Source organism: Eschscholzia californica, unplaced genomic scaffold (assembly GCF_041429995.1).
Source record: "Eschscholzia californica isolate CP2 unplaced genomic scaffold, dmEscCali1.0.p SCAF_2, whole genome shotgun sequence".
Lineage (NCBI taxonomy): Eukaryota > Viridiplantae > Streptophyta > Magnoliopsida > Ranunculales > Papaveraceae > Eschscholzia > Eschscholzia californica.
In genome coordinates, this window is record NW_028238309.1 from 50,953,660 (window position 1) to 50,979,886 (window position 26,227).

General features: G+C 35.6%; 1 protein-coding gene and 3 long non-coding RNA genes across 5 annotated transcripts in view; 1 reads left to right on the top strand and 3 right to left on the bottom strand.

Annotated features, from left to right (window-relative positions):
- The window catches only part of LOC147558751 (indole-3-acetaldehyde oxidase-like), a 102,883-nt gene that overhangs the window by 74,910 nt on the left and 1,746 nt on the right, over window positions 1–26,227 (top strand). The window contains exons 1-7 of one of the 2 annotated variants that reach the window (XM_086660448.1): window positions 18,465–18,886; window positions 19,800–21,497; window positions 22,201–22,460; window positions 22,584–22,793; window positions 23,098–23,316; window positions 24,119–25,084; window positions 25,564–25,659. In XM_086660448.1, the coding sequence (XP_086516574.1) occupies window positions 18,730–18,886; window positions 19,800–21,497; window positions 22,201–22,460; window positions 22,584–22,793; window positions 23,098–23,316; window positions 24,119–25,084; window positions 25,564–25,659 (3,606 nt within the window). In that variant the 5' untranslated portion in view covers window positions 18,465–18,729. Of the gene's footprint in view, window positions 1–18,464; window positions 18,887–19,799; window positions 21,498–22,200; window positions 22,461–22,583; window positions 22,794–23,097; window positions 23,317–24,118; window positions 25,085–25,563; window positions 25,660–26,227 lie in introns of those variants that run through there. The other variant, XM_086660447.1, reaches the window with a different exon arrangement.
- On the bottom strand, window positions 223–2,597 carry LOC147558757 (uncharacterized). Its single transcript, XR_015233537.1, has 4 exons — window positions 2,465–2,597; window positions 2,328–2,386; window positions 1,401–1,480; window positions 223–472 (listed from the first exon to the last, which is right to left on the bottom strand). It is a non-coding gene; the product is annotated as an uncharacterized LOC147558757 (long non-coding RNA).
- Window positions 6,181–8,680, bottom strand: LOC147558758 (uncharacterized). Its single transcript, XR_015233538.1, has 3 exons — window positions 8,044–8,680; window positions 7,253–7,421; window positions 6,181–6,600 (listed from the first exon to the last, which is right to left on the bottom strand). It is a non-coding gene; the product is annotated as an uncharacterized LOC147558758 (long non-coding RNA).
- LOC147558759 (uncharacterized) lies at window positions 9,275–10,137 on the bottom strand. The gene is made up of 3 exons (XR_015233539.1): window positions 10,060–10,137; window positions 9,904–9,956; window positions 9,275–9,621 (listed from the first exon to the last, which is right to left on the bottom strand). It is a non-coding gene; the product is annotated as an uncharacterized LOC147558759 (long non-coding RNA).

Genomic DNA, 26,227 nt, shown 5'->3' on the forward strand with positions numbered 1-26,227 from the left:
AGATTTGTATAGAAAATCCTAAGTTGGGTTGTGACGCCCCGTGTCCCAAAATAGACACGACCACGCCCCGGCAATTCACGGACGAGCCGAAAATCCGGCAACACCTCCTCTGTAAATCATACCGGTCGTACCTGTAACCTGTCATGCAAACCATACATTTGCATACACCAACACAACAGAAGCTAAAATGAAACATAATCAACTAACAGACTCTGGTTCCAAGCCGAACCACCAGAACTCGGTTAACTCATCCTGAAAAACAACATACATCCTGTACAACCTATGTGATACATATACATTTATAATACATGGTGTCCAGTGTATAAAGGTATAACTTAAAATATAATGAGAAGAAAACAAAAGAAACCAAATAAGACAGCCGTGAAGCCACCTCACGCCCTTTGCGGATCACGAGCCTCAACTGTCTCACAACGACAATCAAACTACAAAAGAAGTACCTGCACACTAAGAACTAGTAGGGGGTCAGTAACTCACCGACACGAGTTAAACTGGTAGAGGAGTCCCAAAACAAAACTACGATAAAACCCTTTCGCAAGTAAACAATGCTTCACCGAAGTCGAATAGTCAGGTCGTCCCTCCAATATTCGTGTTGGGACGAAAAGCATATTCTCATCGGTACCCTAGCATGCAACTATTTCTTCTTGTTCTGGAAAAGCATTTATTGTGTCAACAGTCGAAATAATACTCTTTTCTTGTGAAAACATCCTTCACCCACAATCTCAGCAGATTCGGAACTCGCCCGTTACTCCCTCGACTGAGATAGGCTTTTTATAACATTACTTATCTTATCACACACAGAAGTGGCACAACCAAGAGTCACATCATGACGTGCAGAGGGATCCCAATCACAAAACCAGTCGGGCGGTCAGAGGTGTACAGCCTCTGAGCCCCGAGGGTAAGAACAAACAGGCTTATAGTCCAATCGAGCGGTCAAGGGTAGCAAATCCCTGAGCCCCGAGAGTCCAACCTAAACGAGAATCCTGGCCAGAGAGTGGAGCACTACAACTGCCAAGACCCTCATGACTCGTCTCAGTCCACTTCACCCATCACATACAGCATACGAAATCGTCATGTCAAAACATTGATTATTACCATCCGTTTCTAAAATCATTTCTCTGGAAATCATTCGTAAGACATTTTTCGTATATAAAACCACCTCATCAGTAAGCAAAGTTCACAAGACAAATCTTACTGAAATCAACATCTAAATCATCAACACCATCAATACTCAAACCAACGATACCAGTTTCATTGAAATCAATGGTTTAAATCATGCAGTTATGATCAGCTATCATCTACACATAGTGATGCATGCATATCTCCTACTATTAGCATGAATTTAGACAATAATATACAAGAAAACAAGAGATCACCCCTACCTAGCGATTCAGGACTCTGTCCTCCTTCGCTTCGCCTCGAGCAACTCGCTCCCACTCGTTTCGGTTTTCATTCTGACACCCTAGACAAAGATAAAACTTAGATTCTTCGAGAAGAATCTTAACATAACATAAATAACTCCGAAAGGACCATAAGAAAAGAAATAACAATTTAGACTTGACTCGCATTCATGTTGGAAGAACCCCAGTGACTATTCTGTCTTATATTCATTCCCGTCACAATTTAGTCCCAAATTCAAGCATGTCATATATCGTTGGAAAGCTACTTCAGTTTCTAACATTTCATTCCTTCTCGGTCAAATTTCCAATGTATAATCCTCAAAATAGCTACATACATGCAGCAGCAAAACAGATACTTCCTAACAACGTACGGTTCACTATAACGGTCACAACTTTCTCATTGTTGATCGGTTTCAATCCATTCTTTAGTCTTCGGAAAGGTTATGTCATCTACCATATTTTGTTCTCAGGTGGTTTTTCTTAATTCTCCATAAAACATCTCCAAAAACCCCAAACTTTACGCAACAGTGCATCAGTTTCACTGATCGTACGCTGCGTGTTCTAACGGTCATATCTTTCTCATCCGAGCTCAAAATAACATGTACGACACCATACCAAAAAGCTAACATCCTAATCTACAAGTCTCGTGTTTTCAGAAAATCCATCCCAACACTCTACAAGGCCAGAAATACTAAAACAGTAGACTTCACGTCACAGTCCCTCACACAGTGTTCAATCGATAATCGAACACCATTAACCTCTCTAACATGATTTAAATCTCATAACTAACTAATTCCCATCCCTATTAACCTTAAAATTCCATTCATTATGAAAAATCCCTAAATTTCATACTCATAAACCCTAGATGTCACTCTGAAGAAATAACATCATGGTAAAGTCAAAAATTACCTTAATTTGAATGTTCTTGCTTTCTTTCTTCATATCTTCATCAATTCCTCCCAAACTTCCTACAAAATCGAACTCAAACTTAATTGAGATTCAAACCATAACAACAATGAGTTCTAGAGAGAGAAAGTAAATTTTACCTTCAACCTCCATTGATAAACAACTCTAAAGCTATAATAATCACACCACGATCAACCTATAAACCCTCTTCAATTCCTTATCATCTTCCATCAATTTATCCAACCAATCTCCCTCCGAAAGCTAGCCCTAGCAGTCGAACAGAGAAGATGAGGGAAATCTGATTTTTTTTGTTCTCTTAATACATCTCAAGAAATTCATGTCTTTTCCCCGGATTTTGGTCTGATTGCAAAATGCCCCCTGATTTTAAACTGATTGCAAGTTTAGACCTATTTTAACCCGACCAAATTGTCAAATAGCCCTTCATCACACCTTATACATTATCTTATTTAAGCCGAAAGCTTGGGATGTTACATGGGTACTTGTGTCTTTTCTCTCTATTGTTTTAGTTAGCACTGTCCTCTCTTTTTGATGGTTTATATAAAACCATAATGATAGGTGTCGTGATGAAAGTAGTTAAGAGGGCCACCAAAACCATGATAGCAAAGGTTTGATCATTTAATACCTGCAACAAAAGAATGCAAGTAAACAAATTATAAAATGAAAAAAAATGCAAATATTAGAAGTTAAATTATATATCAACCACTAAGCAAGAAATGAGAAACGAACCGTAGATCACACTTGGTCAATGGGGAGCATGAATTAAACAATACTCTTACAAAAAATCTTTCGGGACAAGAATTCCAAGTACAAAAGCTTCGAAAAGAGCATGGATACTTTGTGTGGGTAAAAAAACCAGATTTCGTACACATACTCTTAGTTTATATTACCGATTTGCAAATCGAGTTTGCAAGATATACAACTCAATATTATATTCTGCAAAGCTTGCAAATCATGTTTGCAATCTATATTTTGCAAACACAGTTTGCAGTTTACATTATAACATATGTTTGCAGATGAGATTGTTGCAAACACGTTTGGAGAACAGATTTTTGCAAACACCTTTGCATAACGGATTTTTGCAAACACGTTTGCATAACAGATTGTTGCAAACACGTATGCAGAAAAACGTAAAGGAAAAAACGCCGTTTTTTTCTAGGGTTTTTTTTTTTTAAAAAAAAGTATTGAAAGTGGATCTTGTTAGAAAGCTAATGAAAAATCATTTCTAAATATATATTTTTTATAGAAATCCGACATCTCAAACAAAAGTTATATCGATTTAAAATTTAAGAAAAATAAAAGAATTTAGTGCCACAATATGACAAAAAGGGGTATTTTAGTATTTGCACACTTTTTGACCTGAATAATAATTTTCAAATGTTTTGTGCTTTTCTACTCATTTTCAATATTATTTTGACCTTTCTAGAAATTAACTTAATGAATGGACCCATCCTGTGTACAAGAAATCAACTGGTTTACCACTACTCTTTGTTTTTCCTGTACACAGTAAAATTTCCTGGGAATTTCTTCTGTGTACAGTATACAACTTTATGAAACAAAACAATGTAAACTAGGAATAAGTTTATGAACCAGAAAAAAATTTCAATTTTCAGTTACATACCTTTTTCCTAATGGCTCATTCTTCTTGAGACTTGTTCATCCAGAGTTGTTTTCGATCTGCTAGATCGAGGTTCATCAAATGTTACTCTCTTAGCTGCTTTCTTTTGCGTATTAGCCTTCATCATCTGCCCAAGACAAAGAAATATCAGACATTAACGTCATTTTAGAACTTGTATGATTTTTTAGTAGCAAAAATTTAAACATTAGGTTTTATTTAAACAAAAAAATAACAGACCCCATATCTGATAAAACCCAAATTTTTGTTTATGATATAGAGAGAGGAAAAAAAAACATACCTTTGATTGATCAAAAATCTGAGGGAATGAATAAGGTTTCTTTCTGCAACTTCCTTCAATTCTTCAACAAATAAGGATAGTGGCTGTGATTTGGAACTGAGATCAGGTGAAATAATTTATTTATTTTTCGGCTTCTCTTCTTTAAGGGGTGGTGGTTTTCGGCTTCTCTTCTTTAATGGCTGGTGGTTTTCGGCTTCTCTTCTTTAATGGCTGGTGGTTTTCGGCTTCTCTTCTTTAATGACTGGTGGTTTTTTGGAGTTAAACGTTCGGTTTTGAGAGAGAGAACGGTTTTGGAGAGATGTTTTGGAGTAAAGAGAGTGATTTGAATAGGCATGGGAGAGAAATTTATGGGGGATGTGACAAACCAGCTGCAACGTTCTGATCCATCACTTCATGACGCACACAAGTTCTGAAATTTTCGCGCGTTCCCGGACAAATTTCAGTGGCATCTTTCGTAAATTTGATAAGAACTCACGGGTGTTGCGGTAATTTCTTCTAGAGTTTTGACGCATCGGACCCCTTTTACATATTCGGTTATGATTGGGCTGGGCCCTTATTTCCGGTCCATTTTTGCACCTTTGGTTCATTCCCTCTTTTATCTATACTAGGCATAAACCCCGCCCTACGGGCGGGGGAATGCCCTTTTGCGCAACGCAAAGAAGTTAACATACGAGCAATCTAATAACTTTTTAGAATAATTTAACTGGTGATTATTGAATCAAGTAATGACCTAAATAAAAACAAACCGTTATGTTGATCAACAATTAGATCTGCGAAAATCATAAACGGAACAAATGTAAAATATAATCTGAGCAATATATGTGTAAATTCAAGAAAATAGTTTTCACTTGCAGATTTTTTTAAGAAATCCATATAAATAGTACCCTTCAATCATGGAAGAAATGAAGTTTCAAAAGAAAGCACCCACAAAATTTGCCTAAATTCTTCACCATTGTGTCAACATTTGTTGAAGATCTTTACAATTATGAGATTATTCTTGTGGATGTTAGACATTGTAGTTCACTCGGGAGTTTCTACCAACCATCCCCAAGCCTTGCTTCTCACTTCCTCTTCCTACCCAAATGGGGGAAAAGAGAAATCACTTAATATTCTTTATTAAAGACTAAGAAACAAGTAAATTAACAAGTAACTAAAATTAACTTCCGACGAAGGGAGGAATCCCTTCGCCGAAATCCCCTTCACTTTCAAAGTGGAAGTTCCTATTTTAATTATATGTTAGATCTAGTCTCAGTTTTTGGAGTAACAAAGAGTGGAAGAGAAAAGGAAAGAGGAAGTGAACATAGACACAAGTTTCTTCGATCTTGAAAAATTATCTGCATCTTCATAAACCAATATTATGAAAATATCTTCAAGTGGTGTTGGGAATCCTCATCTCTTTTAGGTTACCATATGTAAAGATGGTTTCTTCAAATCCTAAGGCCATGTCTTTTTTTTATGTTTGAATTTGGATAATCAGATGACTCGGAGAAGAGACGACATCAAGAAGAAAATATCATATTCGAACAACTTCAATCCGCAGACTCATCAAATCTCTAAATTCTCCACTAACTGCAATCACAAATATGTACTACTCTGAAATCTAAGAGATCATGGGTTCGATTCATAGAGGTGGTCTTCATTACTCATGTCAAAAGTCTGTGATTATATGGTAAGAAATTATAGATCTTTGCTAGGTCTTGTTATGGCCTTTAAAGGTCTCGTTATAGCCTTATAGGGTTTTGCTATGACCTTTAGAGGTCCAAGTATCAATGTTTATGGCAGTAAAGTGCTCATTCAATCATCATGATGTAATTTAATTTTGTAGTAACATGAAGGCCATGTAAGATGTTTGGATTCTAATCCACCATTATTGAAATGAAAGTTTCTTTCTCAAAAAAAAAAATTGACTTAAAGTAGAGGACTTTTACTTTGGTAAAGTTGAATAAAACCCACGCTCTCAAAGTGCTTACCTTCTTGAATTTGTCTATACTTCAGGAGTCCGAATACAACAAATAAAGAATAGTTTTCATCCTTATTATTATCCTGGTCTTTTCCTCATCTCTTGAAACTACCTACAAATTTCATGAAAATCCTGACTAAGAATACAACAAAAATGAGGAATGGGTGAATCAAATGACGTTCGAAATACAAAAAAATACTAAGTTGAGGCACAGTGGATTTGCATATCTCATCCCGTGATCGTGGATTTGGCTCCTTCTCCTCCTCATCGTTGTTGTTCGACAGGATTTTCAAGAATTGATTGAACGGATCCCTGTTGGTTAAGTATAGTATCTTCTATCATTGTTTTATCACATAATGCCTCGCATTGAATCAGTCTTTACCTACACAATTCAAGAGATCAACAATAAGTGAATTGAATAGCAAAGTAGTTGAAGAAGACCACAGGATTCTGTGAGTCAGCCCCTTACTTTCTCAATATGTCCTTCAATAACAAAGCATAGGTTAAATGAATTTAAGCAGTCATACCTCATAATGTTTATCAAGCCCAATGCTTGGAACTCACAAATTCAAATATTTCATATCACACGATTATAGTTTTATGTGGGAAAATACTCATGAGCAGATCTAAGGTAGTTTATAATTTTAACTCAAGTTAAATAAACCTCGTACAGTACAAGAACTTCGCTTTTAGAGATTATAAATCAATTTATCTGGATCCTTAGCGTCAAACATTCATCCCAAACTCAACAATATTTGATCCATATACCCATTGTAAAAGTGATCCTAATTAGTAAGTGGAACACCAGAATCTTCTACTGAGGTGTTTTTTTGTTTTCCTTGTAAATTAATCTGATAATTCAGTTGTTTACCTATTTTAGTAACAACATTACGGCTATGAGCCTATGATGGCATGGTGAAAATGAATTTTAGCGTTTAGTCATTTCTTAGGGATGGAAATGGGGAGGCTTGAATAATGTACCCGTAATAAAAAATGAAAACAATAAAAAGATAAGTAAAAGAGGATAGACATACCTATGATTGTAATGGACTAATGGAAAACCATTGTATCTTCATCTTATGAGATGTAACGAGGAAAATAAAAATGAGCATCTACTTTAAGTAGCTTTCCTGGTGTTGTTGATTAAGAGAAAGCTCCCACCATCATATCATCATGGATCATCACATGCTTAAATGATTTCACCTATTGAAGTAAAATAAGTAAACCAAACAACCAGAGATGCGTCTGCAAGGCACAGAAAGAAGATCTATAACACAAAAGAAGCAGATAACGCGAGTGGGACAACAAAAATTTTCAGAACCCTAGAGAGAGAAATATGACTATGTTTAAGACTTGAGAGGAAGGTTCCACAGAGTAAAAATACAAATCAGCTATCCGATTACGAAGTAGTATTCCTTTTTAGTATTTCTACGAAATATGCAGACAACAAAATAAGGTGAGTGGGGGAATATATTTGAATAAGAGCGATGCAAAATGTGTTAACTTTAGTCTACATACGAAGTGTTGGAAGTTCTTTTTCCACGTTATTATCGTAGACTGGAGTTTCGAAATTAACACATGTTTTTTATTGAAGTCATATATCAAAAACATATATGATATTCAAGTACAACATTTAGTAAACTAACGGGTGTAAGCTCTCTAGCATGAATTGGCCTACAAAAACAGGTTGTTATTGGTTCTCCGTACCCGGTGAATGTAAACCAGCTATTATACCCGAAGAAGAATTAATAAAGAGAAATACTTAGATGTAAATTCTTCATTTCATGATCTTATTAATAATAAAGTAATGCCATATAGAACTTACTTGATCAATTGCAAAAACCACATAAACATCTTTAACCGATGCTAATTTTTTGCTTTGACGAATGACTGTCACACCAACGGTAGCATGGATGTGAGAATTTCTGTTTGAATCAAGTAAAAAATAATGGAACTTCAGGCATAATTATCAAGTCTACCCCTCTTAACCATCCGACACCGACACCCTCTCCCAAAGGAATAAGATCAACCGTTCGACAAAGTAATTGTCTTAAGCAGTAAATAAAAAACATTATGAACAGTCAATATTAAAAGAAATTGTAATCCCTCTCCATACCTTCCTTATATCGACCATTAGGATACTTAATGGAGTTCCAAAAACTCTAACTTACCTCAAAGGTTTACATTCTTATTCCAAGTTATGAATTGGATTACCTGCTCATCTACTCTTTCATGCCAGAAGAAGTCACCTTTAACTTTGTGGTATTAACCACTCAAACATTAACCCAAAACCATCTACCCTACATTTTAAATCTCTTTTGCCTAAAAATAGAAGTATCAAATCCATAAATCTAGCTACATTTGAAAGAAAACCCCAATTTCCAAACAAGCTAATAAATTTCGAAAGTTATAATCCTTAATAGAGCTTTGATATTCACACTATTATTAAGGTTGAAAAATGTAGATTTGAGATGCGTAATGGGAACAGTAAAAGAAAATGCGGATGAACCTTAGTTGGTACTGACATCAACAAGAGCTTTATCGGCATGACCAGAGTGTTGGATACATAGAAAGATGCAGTGAGTTGGGGTAACATTTTCATCAAGACCATAATCAAATTAAAGAAGTAAAGAGGAAGAAAAATACCTCAATCGGCTGGAATCGGAGGAAGCTTCCTATTTGTATGTCGAGGAATGGAATTAGAAATGTAAGTAACCCTGGATGAGCACTTGAATGAAATCGATTTCGATTCCTCTCTAACGACGCCCATTGATTGTGAAGGACGAGAAAGGAAGGTAACGACGGACTTCAAGGAGGTAAGATGTGTCATTTCATTTAAGTTACATTTCCCCGAGGTATCCAAATGCAGAAGAACATTATTGACCATAAAGATGATAAATTTTTTGGACAAGAACAATATTATAAGTGGAAAGAATACTACTTTTAGAATAATTAATAAACACGTGGCAGTAAAAAAATACACGTTTGTTGATTGAAACAGTCAATTTTTGGCCACATTGAAGAAATATATTATTATAATGTTAATATTTACGTTTGTATATGACGGTTCTCAAATCTAAAAGATTTTGTTAGGCTAGTATCTCGTTGACTCTAATATAACATATTGTAAAGATGCAGAAAGTATTGTGCGATTTTGTGTTGTCCAATTAGGTTGTAGCAGAACTTGCAGCTCATATCATGTTCCACTGTGAAATGGCACTGATAGAGTTATAGAGGGGCGGTGGGTTTAATTTTGAAACAAGCATATAAGCAAGGTTAATTGGCTTACCACTCCCTGACTTTATCCGGTTTTTGTGTTTTCAGAAGCACCATTTAATAGAGTGTATTCCCAAATGTGCCACCTCGTTAATCTCTGGTTCTTGCAATACTGAAGGTACCCAATCTGAAAGAGATCACAGTTCCCGTTTCACATACTATGTCGAACGTGTTTAAACTCCAACGAAAAAGTATGATCATATCTCATCTTCTTAGTGTGAGAGATTATTGGAAAACAAACATGAAAGGCATCTAGAAAGTTACAATTAAGAACCTGTGAATCCTTAACAGTATCAAAATATTCATCCTTTGAGTACTACAATCAGAATTTGAAATTGAGATATGAGCAAATATTTTATTTAAATGAAGAGGGCAATAGGTGCTTAATAAATTAAAAAGAAATACTCACTTAGCATTTTCAGTAATCATCTTTGCATGGCTTCTACATTTTGGGTCAAGAATCTATATAGAAAACAATAACAAAAGAGTTAAAACATATAAACAATAATAAAAGTAAGAGAGATAAAATGACTCAAACATTTCAATAGTTAAAACATCAGATTACCTAAGGTATACATCCAACGATTCTCTCAAGTTGTACATTATCATCTTGATATTAAGATAGAAAATCAGATTCATGAAATTCCACCCTATGAAGCAAAAATTAATTCTCTTGATCATTGAAAGTTTCATCATTCCCATCCAAAGCATTCACATGAGAATTTATTAGTAACTGAAACACCTAATCAATCCTTCAACACAACAATCAATCGACTTACAATGGTAAGTTACAGACATGAAGAAGAGACGATTTTAAGAGATTGTAAGTTGTAGAGGATTTTCCAAGGGTTGTAGTTACTTTATAATCCTGAGCTTAAGGTAAAACCTGGATGATGAGGGGAGAGATCATGGAGAGAGGTGTAGGAAACTAAAGAGTTTTGTAAATGAAAGTATTAAATGTAGGTTAGGAGATTAAAGGGTTACATCAAATTATGTGAATTTGTGATATTTGAACTACATATATAACACTTAAAAATCACTCAAAAGTAACATATTTCAATTTCACGAACTGCTTGATGCAAAGACTTTTTCCTACCTTCTTTTCATAAACTTTTTATAAGAAAAACAAAAACAATTACAGAAGTAAAAAGGAAATTAAAAAGGGAATAACCAAAACAATTGATACTTGAAACCTCTATGAAACATTCTCTCAAACATTTTGTGCACAGATAAACTTTAGTGGTCAGAATCTAATTAACCTGTAGAAAATTAATACTGAGACATGAATTGAAGTTGAAGATCTGTTCTTTCTCATGGGAAATGAGAAAAGAAGAAACTTGAGAGTTTGTTTGCAAATAATTTTGACAATCCTTAGATATTTTAAATTTTCAAACATGAAAATTTATTTTTTCTAGATTGCAAACAATGAAATCAAATAAACATGAAAAACTAAACAAATTAGATTCTAATCTAAACAGATTAATTCTAATTTGAAGTACATATAGTTTTTATCAGATAAATATATAAACCAGAGTTAAGGAGTTCTGGGATTATTCACCATAATTGATTGAGCCCTTAAGACATTGATTTCTGCTTCGAACAAAATCAACCCACTGAACTCTTGGATTTAATTTGTATATTCAATTCCATAGATAATAGTAAAAAAGAAAACTTAGACCAGAACCAACAATTTGATGAGATAAAAGCCAATCTTACCTTCAATGTTGGCAAACACATGACAGACAAGGGGGAGAGACAAACGACTGAAGATGATGAGACTCTGTTACATTGAGTCTGTTGCAGAGAGAAAAAGGAGAGTAAAGTCGTGAGAGGTAAAAGGAAAATGGACGGTTTGGTAGCCAAACGGTCATTATAGCATGGACAGTCAGATTCAAGTATTGAAAAAGAGAATGGATGGGTGGATTTGTTTTTGTAGTGTGGTGGTCCTAGTCACACTGCCAAGTCAGATTAATGTGTCCTAGTCATATTTTATGTAATTAATTGTGTCTTAGTCACATTGTAATTAATTGTGTCTTAGTCACATTGATCTGTTTTGTATAATAGATATAGATGATAGTAAAAAAGAAAACCTAGACCAGAACCAACAATTTGATGAGATAAAAGCCAATCTTACCTTCAATGTTGGCAAACACATGACAGACAAGGGGGAGAGACAAACGATTGAAGATGATGAGACTCTGTTACATTGAGTCTGTTGCAGAGAGAAAAAGGAGAGTAAAGTCGTGAGAGGTAAAAGGAAAATGGACGGTTTGGTAGCCAAACGGTCATTATAGCATGGACAGTCAGATTCAAGTATTGAAAAAGAGAATGGATGGGTGGATTTGTTTTTGTAGTGTGGTGGTCCTAGTCACACTGCCAAGTCAGATTAATGTGTCCTAGTCATATTTTATGTAATTAATTGTGTCTTAGTCACATTGTAATTAATTGTGTCTTAGTCACATTGATCTGTTTTGTATAATAGATATTGTAATAATAATCTTGTGTTTTTTTTTTTTTTTGTTAAGAGGTTCTAATCATATTAAGAAATTAAAGTGTTATTACAGTACAAAGGAACTAAAAAGAAAGGAATTCTATTCCAAGATTCAGATTTATTCTTCTTCCTCGCTCGCTTCGCGAGCTTGTCCGCTGGCATATTAAATTTCCTGTTAATGTAATTAAATTTCACTCTATTTATCTGGTTTTTGATTTCATGGATTTTCTTGATGTGAACTCGCGATTGCCATTGAACCTCATGCTTGGAATTCTGGATATGTCTGATGATATTAATGTTATCACTTTCTATGATGATATCTTTATAGTTATGTTCCGCCGCCCAGAGAAGGCCATTTAGAATAGCGACAGCCTCGCCTTCTTCACTATTCCTGTTCCTGGATATAGACGTATGCGCTTCTATGAAATTTGCTCCAGCGTCATGAATAATTAAACTAGTACCTGTTATTTCATTCACATTAATGAAAGATGCATCTACATTAATTTTCAACCATGAATATTCTGGAGGATTCCATTTAGTTTGTATGGGTTTGTTCTTGTTATTATATAATAACACCTTTTTTGGAAAGTTATAAATCATTTTGATAATATGGGAGAGGTCATTAATTTCGTATTGAAAACAATGATCACATCTAGTTTTCCATATTATCCACAGAATAGTGGATAGAAGGTTTTGATAAGCTGCGTCGCAAAATTGAGGGGTGTGTTCCCAAGAAAAGATCCATTCTGTCAAATTCACAATATTTTCTGAGATAATATTAAAATAGAACCAAATATTCTTTGCTAGAGGACAATGTAAGAGTGCGTGCTCTATAGATTCAATCTCATTACAATTTGGGCAAAGTAGATTATTATTAATAAATTTCCCGATTCTCTTCCTAACTGGGAGGGCTTTAGTACATATCTTCCATATAAAGACTTGAATTCTAGGAACATTAGGGAGATTCCAAATAAATTTCCAATTAGGATTAAAAATTGTGGGGGAATTCATACTAGTGCAAAGGTAATTATACATGGATTTAACTGTGAATTTACCCGATTTTGTTAGCTTCCACATCCGCTGGTCTTCTCCTACCGTACAAATAGGGATTGATTTGATAAGGTTTTGTGTCTGGTGATCAAAGATATTATTGAGGGTCTCGTCATCCCATCTATTGTTATTAATTAACTGTGCCACCTTCGTTATATGACTTTCGCTATTTGTGTTTTGCGTAGGTATATTATCTGGGATCCAATTATCTGACCAAATATTAATCTGATTACCATTATGGACCTCCCAAGTTGTTAAATCTTCTATCAGATATAGCTGTTTACTGATTGTCTTCCAAAGCCAAGAGTGATGGGGTTTTACAGGACCTGGGGACTCTGTACAAGGAAAATACTTAGCTTTCAGAAACCGAACCCACATAGCATTAGGTTCCGCCTTAAGCCTCCAGGCTAATTTACTGAGCATTGCTGAGTTGTCTAGCTCAGTACGATGTATACCCAACCCTCCCAAGGCTTTAGGAAGGCAAATGGACGACCACGATTTCGTACAGATGCCTTTAGACTTACCCCACCAGAACGACTTTTGAATAGTCGTAATGCTTTTGCTGATGCCTCTAGGAATGGCAAAGCATTGCATTTGGTATCGGGGTACGGCGGCTGCTATTGTCGATATAACAATAGTGCGCCCAGCTTGAGAAAGGAATGAAAAATTCCATTTCTCTAGTTTATTCTTAATCTGCTCTAGGATATCCTTAAAAGCATTATTTTTGTTAGCTCCGATAAAGAGTTGCGCCCCTAAATATTTATCTGAAGGAGACGCGTTTTTAACTTTAAGAGCGCGCATAATAATACGCTTAAACTTCGGATGAGAGTTTTTAGAGTAGAAAATATTGGACTTCTTATAATTAATCATCTGACCTGAAGAGTCACAGAAAGTCTTAAGAATGCTTTTAAGTATGTGAATGTTATCCAAGGAGTTTCGACCGAAGATAATGCAATCATCAGCGAACAGAAGATGTGAAATGGTAAGGTCAGTATTATTAGTAGGGAACCCCTTAAAAGTATCTAGGTTCTGATTAGCTGCTAACATTCTACTCAGACCTTCCATGGCTAAAATAAAGAGGAAAGGGGAAAGGGGGTCACCTTGTCTAATACCTCTGGTCGGATAAAAGGTGCGCCCGGGGTGACCATTTATCAGCACTGCCATAGAGGAGGTGGTGAGGCACGTATTAATCATCCTAATCCAATGCTCCGAATATCCTAGCTTCCTCATAATGTTTGTTAAAAAATTCCACTCAATTCTATCGAAAGCTTTGGACATATCTAGTTTCAAACCAAAGTATCCTGTCGCTCCTTTCATCTTTTTCATGGAATGTATAATTTCCTGTCCAATGATAATATTATCTGAAATTTGTCTACCCGGTAGATAAGCCGCCTGAACCGGAGTAATAATGCCGTTAAGAGTATCTTTGAACCTATCAGCTAGAATTTTTGTGATGATCTTATAAGTAGTATTCAGAAGACTAATAGGCCTGTAGTCCGCCGGGATCTGTGGTGTAGCCGTTTTCGGGATAAGACAGATGTGTGTGTGTGATTGGCTTCACCAGGAAGAGAGGCGGAGAGGAAAAAATTATGAATCAGTTGATGGATATCAGGGCTGACAGTATCCCAATTGGTTTGAAAGAAAAAAGGAGGGTAACCATCGGGGCCCGGAGCCGCTTCTCTCTTAAGACCCTTAATAGCATTATTAATCTCATATTCATCAGGTATGGCATTAAGTTTATTATTTTGTTGTGTGGAGATAGTCGGGTGAAAAAGATTGAGAATGTTAGGTGCAGTAGTAGTGTGATCAGAAGTATTAATATCTAAAAGATGTGTGGTAAAAATATCTTGAATATGATCCATATTCTCCTGCCAGTCTCCATTGCTATCTTTAATAGCCCTAATCTTATTATGGCGATTTCGCTGAATGGCCTGTGAATGAAAGAATTTGGTATTCTTGTCACCCACCGTAATAAAGTTATTTCTGGATTTTTCTTTCCAGATATTTTCTTGGTTTAGGAACAATTGTTCCAGCTGCTCATTCAACCTTGTTAGCTCCTCTCTATTGCTACAATTGTTGATTCTTTCGGTCAGACTCTTAATATTACTATCTATATTACCGAAAACCTTTTTATTCCAAACTGTTAAGTGCTTACTTAACTTCTTCAGCTTCCCTTGAATATCCTGATTGACACTCCATTTCTCCGCAATAAAATCATGGCAATCTGGATGATTCATCCAAGTACGGATGAATTTAAAGGGTTTAGTCTTACTATGTATATTATTATTATCAGCCAGAAGGATGGGAAGGTGATCCGATCCCACAGAATCTAGATGAGTAATACTAGCTAATTGGTAAGTCTGGAGCCAATGAAAGTTAGAGAGAGCTCTATCTAGTCTTTCTTGGATCAGTTTCTCACCAAATTGCTTGTTACTCCATGTGTACGGACTCCCCTGGAATCCCATATCTGTCAGTTCCAGCTGATTGATGATAGAAAGGATCCTAGCTAAGTGAGAATTTGTGGCTGAGGAGCCACCTTTTTTCTCCTCTTTATCTAAGACACTATTAAAGTCTCCTATGACCGTCCAAGGCATATTCTTGTCTACTTTAAGGTTGGTAAGAGTTTTCCAAGGTTTCAGTTTATTCTTGTGATAAGGGCAGCCGTAAAACCCCGTAATGAAGGTGTTAAAACTATTGTTCGAGTTGACGATATTAGCATGTATCACATTATTATCAGAGTATGAAATGGTAGTGTTTAAATGGTGTTTCCAGTACATTACAAGTCCTCCCGCTTTATTGATGGGATCAACAAAGTGACTACTATAGCATTTTTGAAGCTTTATGTTCTTATTAATTAAGTTGGCTCTATTCTTAGTTTCCGCTAGGAAAATTATGTCCGGGTTATATCTATTAATTAAATTCAACAGATGCTTTTTGGTTAGGAATTGGGCTATCCCTCTAACATTCCAACTAAGGATAGTGGGGCTCTGATTTGGTGGGCTCTGCATTAGGGCCCGAGGAATCAAAAAGGCTATTTATTTGTAGGCAGTCCCCGAACTAATCCCTCCCCTACCTCTAAGAAACTAGTGACAAATGATCCAACTTAAGTCCTCACTATAAGATTAAAGGAGGAAAGCCTACTGAAAAGGAAATAAAAACCAAAGTGAATAAGTAACTAGCTAAACTAATGACTATACTGATGCTACAATAAAGCTCTTAGATCGATAAGAGAAACTAAAGGAGATAATAAACCTAAGATATAAGAAAACCAGAAGAGATAAAAACCACCTAAGATGAAAGATACTAACTACATAAGTATATATATATATATATATATATATATATATATATATATATATTACTTGATATTTTATATTATAGAAAACCAAAAGACAGAGATCAAGAGAGAAAAAAACCAAAGAGAACAAAACCAACCTAAAACTATAAACCTATATATATATATATATATTATTATTGTTTTTTTTTTTTTTTTTTTTTTTTTTTTTTTTTTTTTTTTTAAAAAAAAATTTATATGAACAAAATACAAACAACCTAGTAATCTATATCAGAGATTCAGCATCCATGGAGAGAAATGCAATAAGCTAATTAACTAACCAAAAGTGAGGTTATAGTCTTTAGGGTTAGGGTTTCCCTCATAGAGACAGCCATGCAAGATGGAAGATGAGCAATAATTTCAGATTAGAGCAGATATTAACTATGGGAACAAGGAACAAATCGAATGAAAATAGAGATAGTAGAGATGTACCGATTGACTTCCCTGATGTCCGAAATATATGAAAGGAATTACTTCCTTGATGTCGTCTAGAGATCGTGAGCTTGGGAATAGTCATCCGATGATACCCTTTCTTGCCTATTCGATTGATCTACTTTACTGCTCTCTCGAATCCATTAGATGTCGGCGACGGTGATTAATCCGAACGAAATTCTTCCCCTAGAGTAGAACACACTAAGCTTTGGGTAAGGTTAATAGGGTTGGATTGAAAGTTAGAAAGGAACCAACCAATAGGTGGTGATGGCTCCAGTGCTCGGTTGAAGATTTTGGTTGAACAGGAAAGGAAAGAATCCCCTAACAAGAGTCTCTCTACCCAAATTAATGTTACTACTAGTTATTCAACAACTAAAATCAAAGATTTATGTGTTTTTTAGTGAAGATTGATGATCAAGGTGAAAGATTTTTGTTGGATGGAGATGAAAAACTAGGGTTATGGTAGAAAGGAAAGAGGAAAAATCACCCTTGGATGACGTCACTGCAGACAGTCTCTCTCCTCAAAAAACCCAAATCATCACTCTCGGTTCTCAATAGATCAATAATAATCTTGTGTTAGTAATATATGTTTTCTTTTAAGCAAAAATTTTTTTATTAAGGGACAGGAAACCGAATAACTTAATGGTGTGTTTGGTTGCAGGATTCATGAATCCACGGATTCATGAGTCCTTGGGATTCATGATTCCACGGATTCATGAATCCAAATGGTTTCTTTTGGTTTGTTTGGTAACCAATAAGAATTCTAGGATTCTTGATTTAAATTCCTTTGGTTTGTTTGTCTATTATATTTGGATTCTTACAAAATAAGATTCTAATTAAAATAATATCATTCAAATTCATGAATAATATCCAAAAACAAAATCTTATCCAAATATTGTCTCTGAGTAACTGAAATTTCATGAAACCTATTTTTTTCCGGTAACTGAAATTTTATGAAACCTATTTTTTTCACGAAAATTTCAAAAATAGTTATTTCTTTCTACGAAATAATTATTTTAAAAATATTATTTTTTTCAAGATCATTATTTTTTCGAAAAAAATTATTTTTTTTCCAAATCATTATTTTTTTTCAAAAAATAGTTATTCCTTCTACAAAATAATTATTTTTCAAAATCAATATTCTTCAAAAATAATGATTTTTGAAAAAAATAGTGATTTTTGAAAAAATAATGATTTTTGAAAAAATAATTATTATTAAAAAAATACTGATTTTTTTAAAAAAAATAATGATTTTTTTTAGAAAATAATATTTTTTTTTAAAATAATGATTTTAAAATAATGATTTTTTAAGAAAAATAATGATTTTTGAAAAAAAAAAATTTTGAAAAAAAATAATGATTTTTGAAAAATTAATTATTTTGTTGAAAGGAAATAAATTTTTGTTGATTTTAAGTTTGAAATTTATGTTTATTAATCCAAATTCCTAGCAAATCCTAGGGGATAGGGTGGGATTTTGGTCCAATACAAATTTTGGAATTATGTCCTAGGATTTTTGGTAGCCAAACAGACCAAGGATTCATGATTCCTACCAAATCTCACTTTTGATAGGAATCCTACTTAGGAATCCTGCAACCAAACACACCATAAATTTATAGGTGCCTTTTTATAAAAGGAGATGCCCTTAGTAGCAGCTGGCAAGTACTATCACTGATATCAACAACCTCTTCCTTTCTCTGTCTAGAATCAGCTTCTCTCTCTCTCTCTCCTCGGTGTCGTATTCAAATTTGCTCCCAACTTCCACCGCTACTATCCACACAAACAACAAATTCGGAACAAAAGAATAATTTATTCAAAAAAATTTGGACTTTCCAAATCTGTATTCAAGTCAACTGAATCATGTTCCTCTCGATTTTATTAATTCTAAGCCACTCCTATAATGTTATCACTACCCAGCTGGTTTATCAGAAATGGGAGGAAGCAGTGAAGATGATAATAATAATAACCTTGTTTTCGCCATTAATGGTGAGATATTTCAGCTTTCAACAATCGATCCTTCAACTACTGTTCTTGAATTCTTACGGACTCAAACTCGTTATAAAGGAACCAAGCTTAGCTGTGGAGAGGGTAATTACTACTCCCTTTTCCCCTCTTAATTTTTACTCTTTAGTTACACTTGTCACGGTGGGTTTCATTAATTAGGGTTTGGGGTTTACTAATCTCTCACTTCTGTAGATATGATAAAACAAGGCACATCATATTGAAACACAAGGGATGAAATAAGCACTTCAAGTTTTTGATTTAATGTTGATAGTCGAATTATTGATGATAAGAGGGGAAAAATCTATAAGCTCATCTACTTGGTTAATTTTCGGCTTAAATTAACCTAATATCTTTGTAAAAATCTATAAGCTCATCTACTTGAGTAATTAATTACGCGATTTCCTAGTTAACTAGTTAAAACTATCAGATTTTATCGAGATAGAATCTAAGAGTATGTTTAACTAATATATATGCATCATCGAGACTATATATTGTCTATGGAAATAGCCCAAAACATACCGGAACCAAAAATAGTGCACCAAAGAGGTATACTCCTAGCATATCGGATACTTACATGGTAGCGTACCACGTAACAGTACCGGTGCCACGTACTGGAGCAAAACGCTTTCCCGGTGACGTTGGGAGTTGGGACCCCCCCACATGTCGATTATGTCCTCACTCAGCCACCACCTGGCTTGGTATGAGGTTTTGTTCCACACTTTGAGACTTCGATACTTATTAAGCTTGACCACATATCTACAACCCAAGCTGCAGACACTCTCCCAAGCAATGTGGGACCACCTAACCGCACACACACCTAGTCCCGTAGCAACTTTCTAACTGTACTAATAAGATTTTTCTCTTTTGTTGTATTAGTGTTGTTAATAGGGTTCAATTTCTTACAGTGACTGAATCCTGAACTTGGAGAGTAAAAGACAAGCAGTATTTTGGTTTCTACAATTTGGTCATCTAAAGTTCTTTTTTTTTTCAATTGCAGGCGGCTGCGGAGCTTGTGTCGTTTTACTCTCCAAATACGACCCGCTACTTGAAAAAGTTGAGGATTTTACAGTTAGCTCATGCTTGACTCTTCTATGTAGTATCAATGGATGTTCAATTACGAATACTGAAGGCCTTGGAAACATCAAAGATGGGTTTCACCCTATCCACAAAAGAATTGCTGGTTTTCATGCTTCTCAGTGTGGCTTCTGTACTCCAGGCATGTGTATGTCTCTCTTTTCTGATCTTCTCAATGCTGAGAAAGCTAAAGATGGCAGTCCGCCTCCTGGATTTTCAAAGCTCACGGTATCTGAAGCTGAGAAGGCTATTTCGGGAAACCTTTGTAGGTGCACAGGTTATCGACCAATAGCTGATGCCTGCAAAAGTTTTGCAGCTGATGTTGATATGGAAGATTTAGGTCTGAATTCCTTTTGGAAGAAAGACGACAGTTCAGAGGAGAAAGTAAGTAAATTACCCTTCTATTCTCCTAAAAATGAGATTTGCACCTTCCCCGAGTTCTTAAAGAAGGAAGTTAAGTCTAAAACCATATTGGACTCAAATGAGCATTATTGGTACAGTCCGGTTAGTGTTGAGGAACTTAAGAGCCTTCTGAAATCCATTGGATCTGAAAACAGCACCGCAGTTAAACTAGTTGTTGGTAATACAAGTACAGGCTATTATAAGGAGCTGAACCATTATGACAAGTACATTGATCTAAAACATATTCCTGAGCTTTCAGCGATTAGAAGTGATAGCACTGGGATTGAAATTGGAGCAGCTGTCACAATCTCAAATGTTATCCAAGCTTTGAATGAAGAGAGAAAAGATGGTTATCAGACACCAGAAAATCTAGTATTCAAGAAAATTGCTGATCATATGAACAAGGTTGCGTCGAAGTTTATCCGGAACACCGCTAGTTTGGGGGGAAATTTGATAATGGCACAGAGGAACCGGTTTCCCTCTGATATTGCTACTATACTTCTTGCTGCAGGTTCATCAGTTGACATACTTAAAGGCTCAGATCATATAAAGCTTACATTGGAGAAATTTTTGGAGAGTCCTCCTGATGATACTACAACTGTACTCCTAAGTATAAAAATCCCTGATTGGGGCCCACATAGAAGTTTTTCTTCCCAAACTAAAACTGGATTGATGTTCGAGACATACCGAGCTGCACCTCGACCCCTCGGTAATGCGTTGGCGTATCTTAATGCTGCTTTCCTGGCTCAGGTTTCTAGCTCTAAAACATCTGGTATTGCGTTCGACAAACTTCAGTTGGCTTTTGGTGCTTATGGGACAAAACATGCAATAAGGGCAACAAAGGTTGAAGAACTTTTAACTGGGGAATCTCTTAGTAAAGATCTGCTATTTGAGGCCATTAAGTTACTTAGAGCGACAATAATACCTGAAGGGGCCATTCCCAGTCCTGCTTTCCGGTCAAGCTTAGCTGTTGGTTTTCTTTTTCATTTCCTTAACCCTCTTGTTGAAGTTAATACAGCAGACCCTAGTGATGACTTGATACGAGATATTAATAACGCCGAGTTTCACACGTCTAAACTCGATATTAGTTTCGATCAGTGTTCTCAAAAAACAAAGCCAGTTTCGCTATCTTCGGGGAGACAAGTAATGGAAGTTAGCAGGGAGTATCCTCCAGTGGGTGAACCTGCTAAAAAAGCTGGAGCCGAGATCCAAGCTTCAGGTTCGTTATAAATCACTTCAGAAACTCTTTTAGTTGAATGTTCCTTGTTTTTTCTCACTTTCTTAGTTTAGTATAATGGATTGTATACTTATACATTTCTCACCTTATGGTATAGTATTAACTTCCCTGTATATTACTCATGTGGCATTTAATGTCACATATTTTCATTAACGTGGCCTAGCTAATTGTAGTTTCGACTTCCCGACCAGAATTATAACTTACAGATCTGCCTTGCATATTTTTTCACAGAAGTGACAGATAATTAAGTATTTCAATGAACAATATATTTCGATTGAAAATTGGATAAAAAGGGTTCCAAAAGTTCAACATTTAGGAGCGTATTCATTTCGGGTCACCCAAAGTTTACGGGAAAAAACAACAAAGCTAAAAACGGACTGCAAATAAATACTCAAATTATAAAATAGATTAGGTGAGGGAAATAGATAATAACCTATAGTTTGCATAATATTTCAACCATTTATACGAGCTTGTTGTTATTTCCACATTAGCCTTTCTCTTATTAGCTGGTCTGAGATTTATATCAACACAGAAATTTAATACGTACTTAATTTTTTATTGTTTATCCGTTTCCCTTTACTTTTCCAAGTTGCTTGTCTTCAATTTACACCTCAAGGCTAAAAAATTATACTGTATTAATTTATGGAGTTACCTGCACAAATGACCCCAAAATCATATTATGCAGGTGAGGCTATATATGTTGATGACATTCCTTCTCCCAAGGACTGTCTTTATGGAGCATTTGTGTACAGCAAGAAGCCCTTGGCACGGGTAAAGAGTATGGACTTTATGCCCCCGTCACATCCATCCGGAGTTGTTACAGTTATTTCCGTTGAAGATATTCCTAAAGGGGGACAGAACATCGGAAGTAAGACAGTGTTTGGCACTGAACCTTTATTTGCTGATGGGGTGACGCAATTCGCGGGCCAGATACTCGGCTTATTGGTAGGTTATTTTTTTTATTACAAAGGAAAAAATATTTTCTATTGTTACAGTGTTTCTCCATTGTGTAAATTATCAACTTCATACTTGTTTTCCTATTGTAAGTTTTGGAAATGACTGCTATAGGTTGCAGATACACAGAAACATGCAGATATGGCAGCTGAAGGTGCAGTTGTTGAGTATGACACTGAAAATCTTGAATCGCCAATTTTATCAGTAGAAGAAGCTGTTGAAAGGTCAAGTTTCTTTGAGCTCCCTCCATTCCTTAACCCGAAACATGTTGGAGATTTCACGAAAGGAATGGATGAAGCAGATCACAAAATTCTCTCAGCAGAGGTGCTATTCATAAACTAATTTCTCATATCTGCTACGAATTAAAAGCTGTGTTATAAACACGATTGGACTTGAAGGCTGGGTCCAAATAAAATAGAAACTCATCCAATTAGATGATTGGGATTTTCAAGTTCAGAAAGCATTTGTATAATTCTGGTCCTCTGGATTTTAGTTTTCGGATACATGGGATTTTTAACAACCCCTTCAAGATTCACATATGAATCTTATAGCATCTTAGAAAGCTTAACCTATCAAATTTCTAAACCATGAAATCCTGATTAAAGGGTTTTCTTATTGTTATTTTCAGATTAAACTTGGTTCTCAGTATTATTTCTACATGGAGACGCAAACTGCCCTTGCTGTACCAGATGAAGACAACTGCATGGTAGTTTACAGTTCAAGTCAGTGCCCTGAGTATGCACAAATTGTAATTGCTAGATGTCTTGGTGTTCCGGACCATAACGTCCGTGTTATTACAAGAAGAGTTGGAGGAGGATTTGGTGGAAAGGCATTAAAAGCCATGCCTGTGAGTTTTCCTCTCTTCATTTTGTTCTAAGTTCCCTTTTTTTCTCCTCTGAGAACCTTTTCAAGTAAAAATTAAAAATTATTCATTTTTATCGATATAATTTCGCAAAGTTCAGATTTGTTAATTTGTGCGTCATACTAAATTTTGACATGTTTCCACTGGAATGAGTGAATTATTTTGGTTTCAGTTCAACAAATAATTATGGTCCACTTACAGTTTCCCTTCATATTTGATAGAGATTTTATTTTTAGGAGCAAATTGTTTCTGATTAGAACATGATAAATCCTTGTAACTTCTTTTTGTTGTGCGTGATGTACTTAATCTGTAGCCATCACCCATTCCTTGTTTTGTCATGTCACTGATAGCATCCTCCACTAAAGTCTTGCTTGCAGAACCACAAATGTGGCATTTCCGAAGTAAAAAATGATATTCTAGCTATCCCCCAAACAAAAATAACACCTCTTGGCTTTTGCATAATAAGAAAAAAAACATGCTCTATTTATACTTTTTTGCACTTAAATGTGGAGCCCATATGATAGGATTCTAACTCCTAAGTATGACCCTTTCGGGAAGACTGTCTTCTTCGTAAGTTGACCTCCCTAGAATAAAAGTTTATATTTCCATCATTTCCTGACTTGCATAAATATTTCCAAAATTTCTATAATTATATAAATTGTTCCTACACTAACTCAAATAATATCTTTTCAGTGGGACCGAAGTTTAGGATATTGTGTTCATGACTATGCCTGTGAAAAATTGTATCATAATCAAAGAGCTTAAAAAGTTATAATCTGTTTTATAGGTTGCTGCAGCATGTGCAGTTGCTGCACAAAAATTACGTCGTCCTGTCCGAGTTTATGTCAACCGCAAGATTGATATGATAATGGCAGGAGGAAGACACCCTATGAAAATAAAGTATAGTGTTGGTTTCAAATCTGATGGAAGAATCACAGCACTACACCTCGATATACTTATTAATGCGGGAATTTACGAAGATATAAGCCCGATCATCCCCAATAACATGTTAGGGGCACTGAAGAAGTATAATTGGGGAGCTTTATCTTTTGATATAAAGTTGTGTAAGACAAACCTAACAAGTAAGTCAGCCATGAGAGCACCAGGAGAAGTACAGGCATCCTATATTGCAGAAGCTGTGGTTGAGCATGTTGCGTCTTTTCTCTCCATTGAAGTTGATTCTGTCAGGGAAAGAAATATACATACATATGAGAGCCTCAAGTTGTTTTATGAACATAGTGCTGGAGAACCTCTTGAGTATACTATGCCTTTGGTTTTAGATAAGTTGGCCAAATCTTCAAATTTCCACCTAAGGGTAGAAGCAGTAAAACAATTTAATAGCTGCAATAAATGGAGGAAGAGAGGAATTTCTCGGGTACCCATCTTTCATGAAGTGATGCTGAGATCAACTCCAGGTAAAGTGAGCATTCTAAATGACGGTTCGGTGGTCGTTGAGGTTGGAGGGATTGAGTTAGGGCAAGGACTATGGACAAAGGTAAAACAGATGACGGCATTTGCTCTCAGTCCTGTTGAGTGTGACGGAAGTTCAGACCTCTCAGAGCGTGTACGAGTCATTCAGGCTGATACCTTAAGCTTAGTGCAAGGAGGGTTTACTGCAGGGAGCACAACCTCGGAGTCAAGTTGTGAAGCAGTTCGTCTTTGCTGTAATACCTTGGTCGAAAGACTAACAAAACTCAAGGAGAGGTTGCAAGAGCAGATGGGACCAGTTTCATGGGATAGCTTAATTGTCCAGGTGATTATCTTTAATACTACAATATCTATAGATCAGGAAGGCTCTGTTCTTTATATGTATGAGGTGCAGTTGGCCAAGTCCACTACGAAGAACTCAGGCGGTCAGGCCTCGTTTTGGCTCAAACTACCAATGATCTGTAGAATTGAATGTCCTGTGTTTTAAGGGTGGAAATCCTAAACATTTAGGGATGCTACTTCCTTTACACTTTTGCTTATTATTATTTAACACGTTAATTATTCTTATACCTAGTTTACGTTTACGCTAGCATGATGTCTCCCATGTGGATGATCAACCTAGACCAGAGTATACCACGCCCTTTATTAGAAAAAGGGTGGTGGAAGTAAGTTTTCTACTGTTCAGCGCTCGCATTTCAAAACTCAATGTGTAGACTGTAGAATATAATGATAGGATCTGGATGAATTTTCTTTCAAATGTTCATTAATTCTACATTCTCACATTAATTTTTTTCTTCCTTTCAGGCACACGCCCAATCTGTCAACTTATCTGCAAGTGCTTACTACGTACCTGATTTTAGTTCAATGCGTTATCTAAATTACGGCGCTGCCGTGAGTGAGGTGAATTACTCTTTTTACTGATTGGTATGCTGTACTAGTTCAAAGTAGAAATTTTGTTGTCAGTATCGTCAGATGGTGGTGGTGATGACTATATCCTCACCTTGACGCCCCCACTTTTCTGATTTATTGTCTTCCTGAGTAACAATAATTAATTTGGTGTCACTCAAATAAGTATATTTTATACTAATATATGAGTTATTGCTTGTTTTAATAGTGATCTAGTATATGCAAACTAGTCATATTATTCGTGTGAGCGGAAAACCAGGTACCCCAGCAGATGCCCGTACTATGTTTTCCTATCACCAGATCGACCGTCGTTCCCCTCCATAGTTTTGGCAGTGGTCTAATACCAAAACCCCAACTTTAATGCCTGTCGCCTATGTTACAATAGATGATCGAAACCTACGCAGAGTTGTACGACAGGATTGCACGTTACAATAGAAAACATACAACTACTTCCGTTTTACATTAAGAATGTATGGAGTTCTTACATTATGAGAATAGATTGATTGAACATTAAGTTTCCATTATCTTATCTGTACTTATAATCAGTTGTCGGGTTTAAATT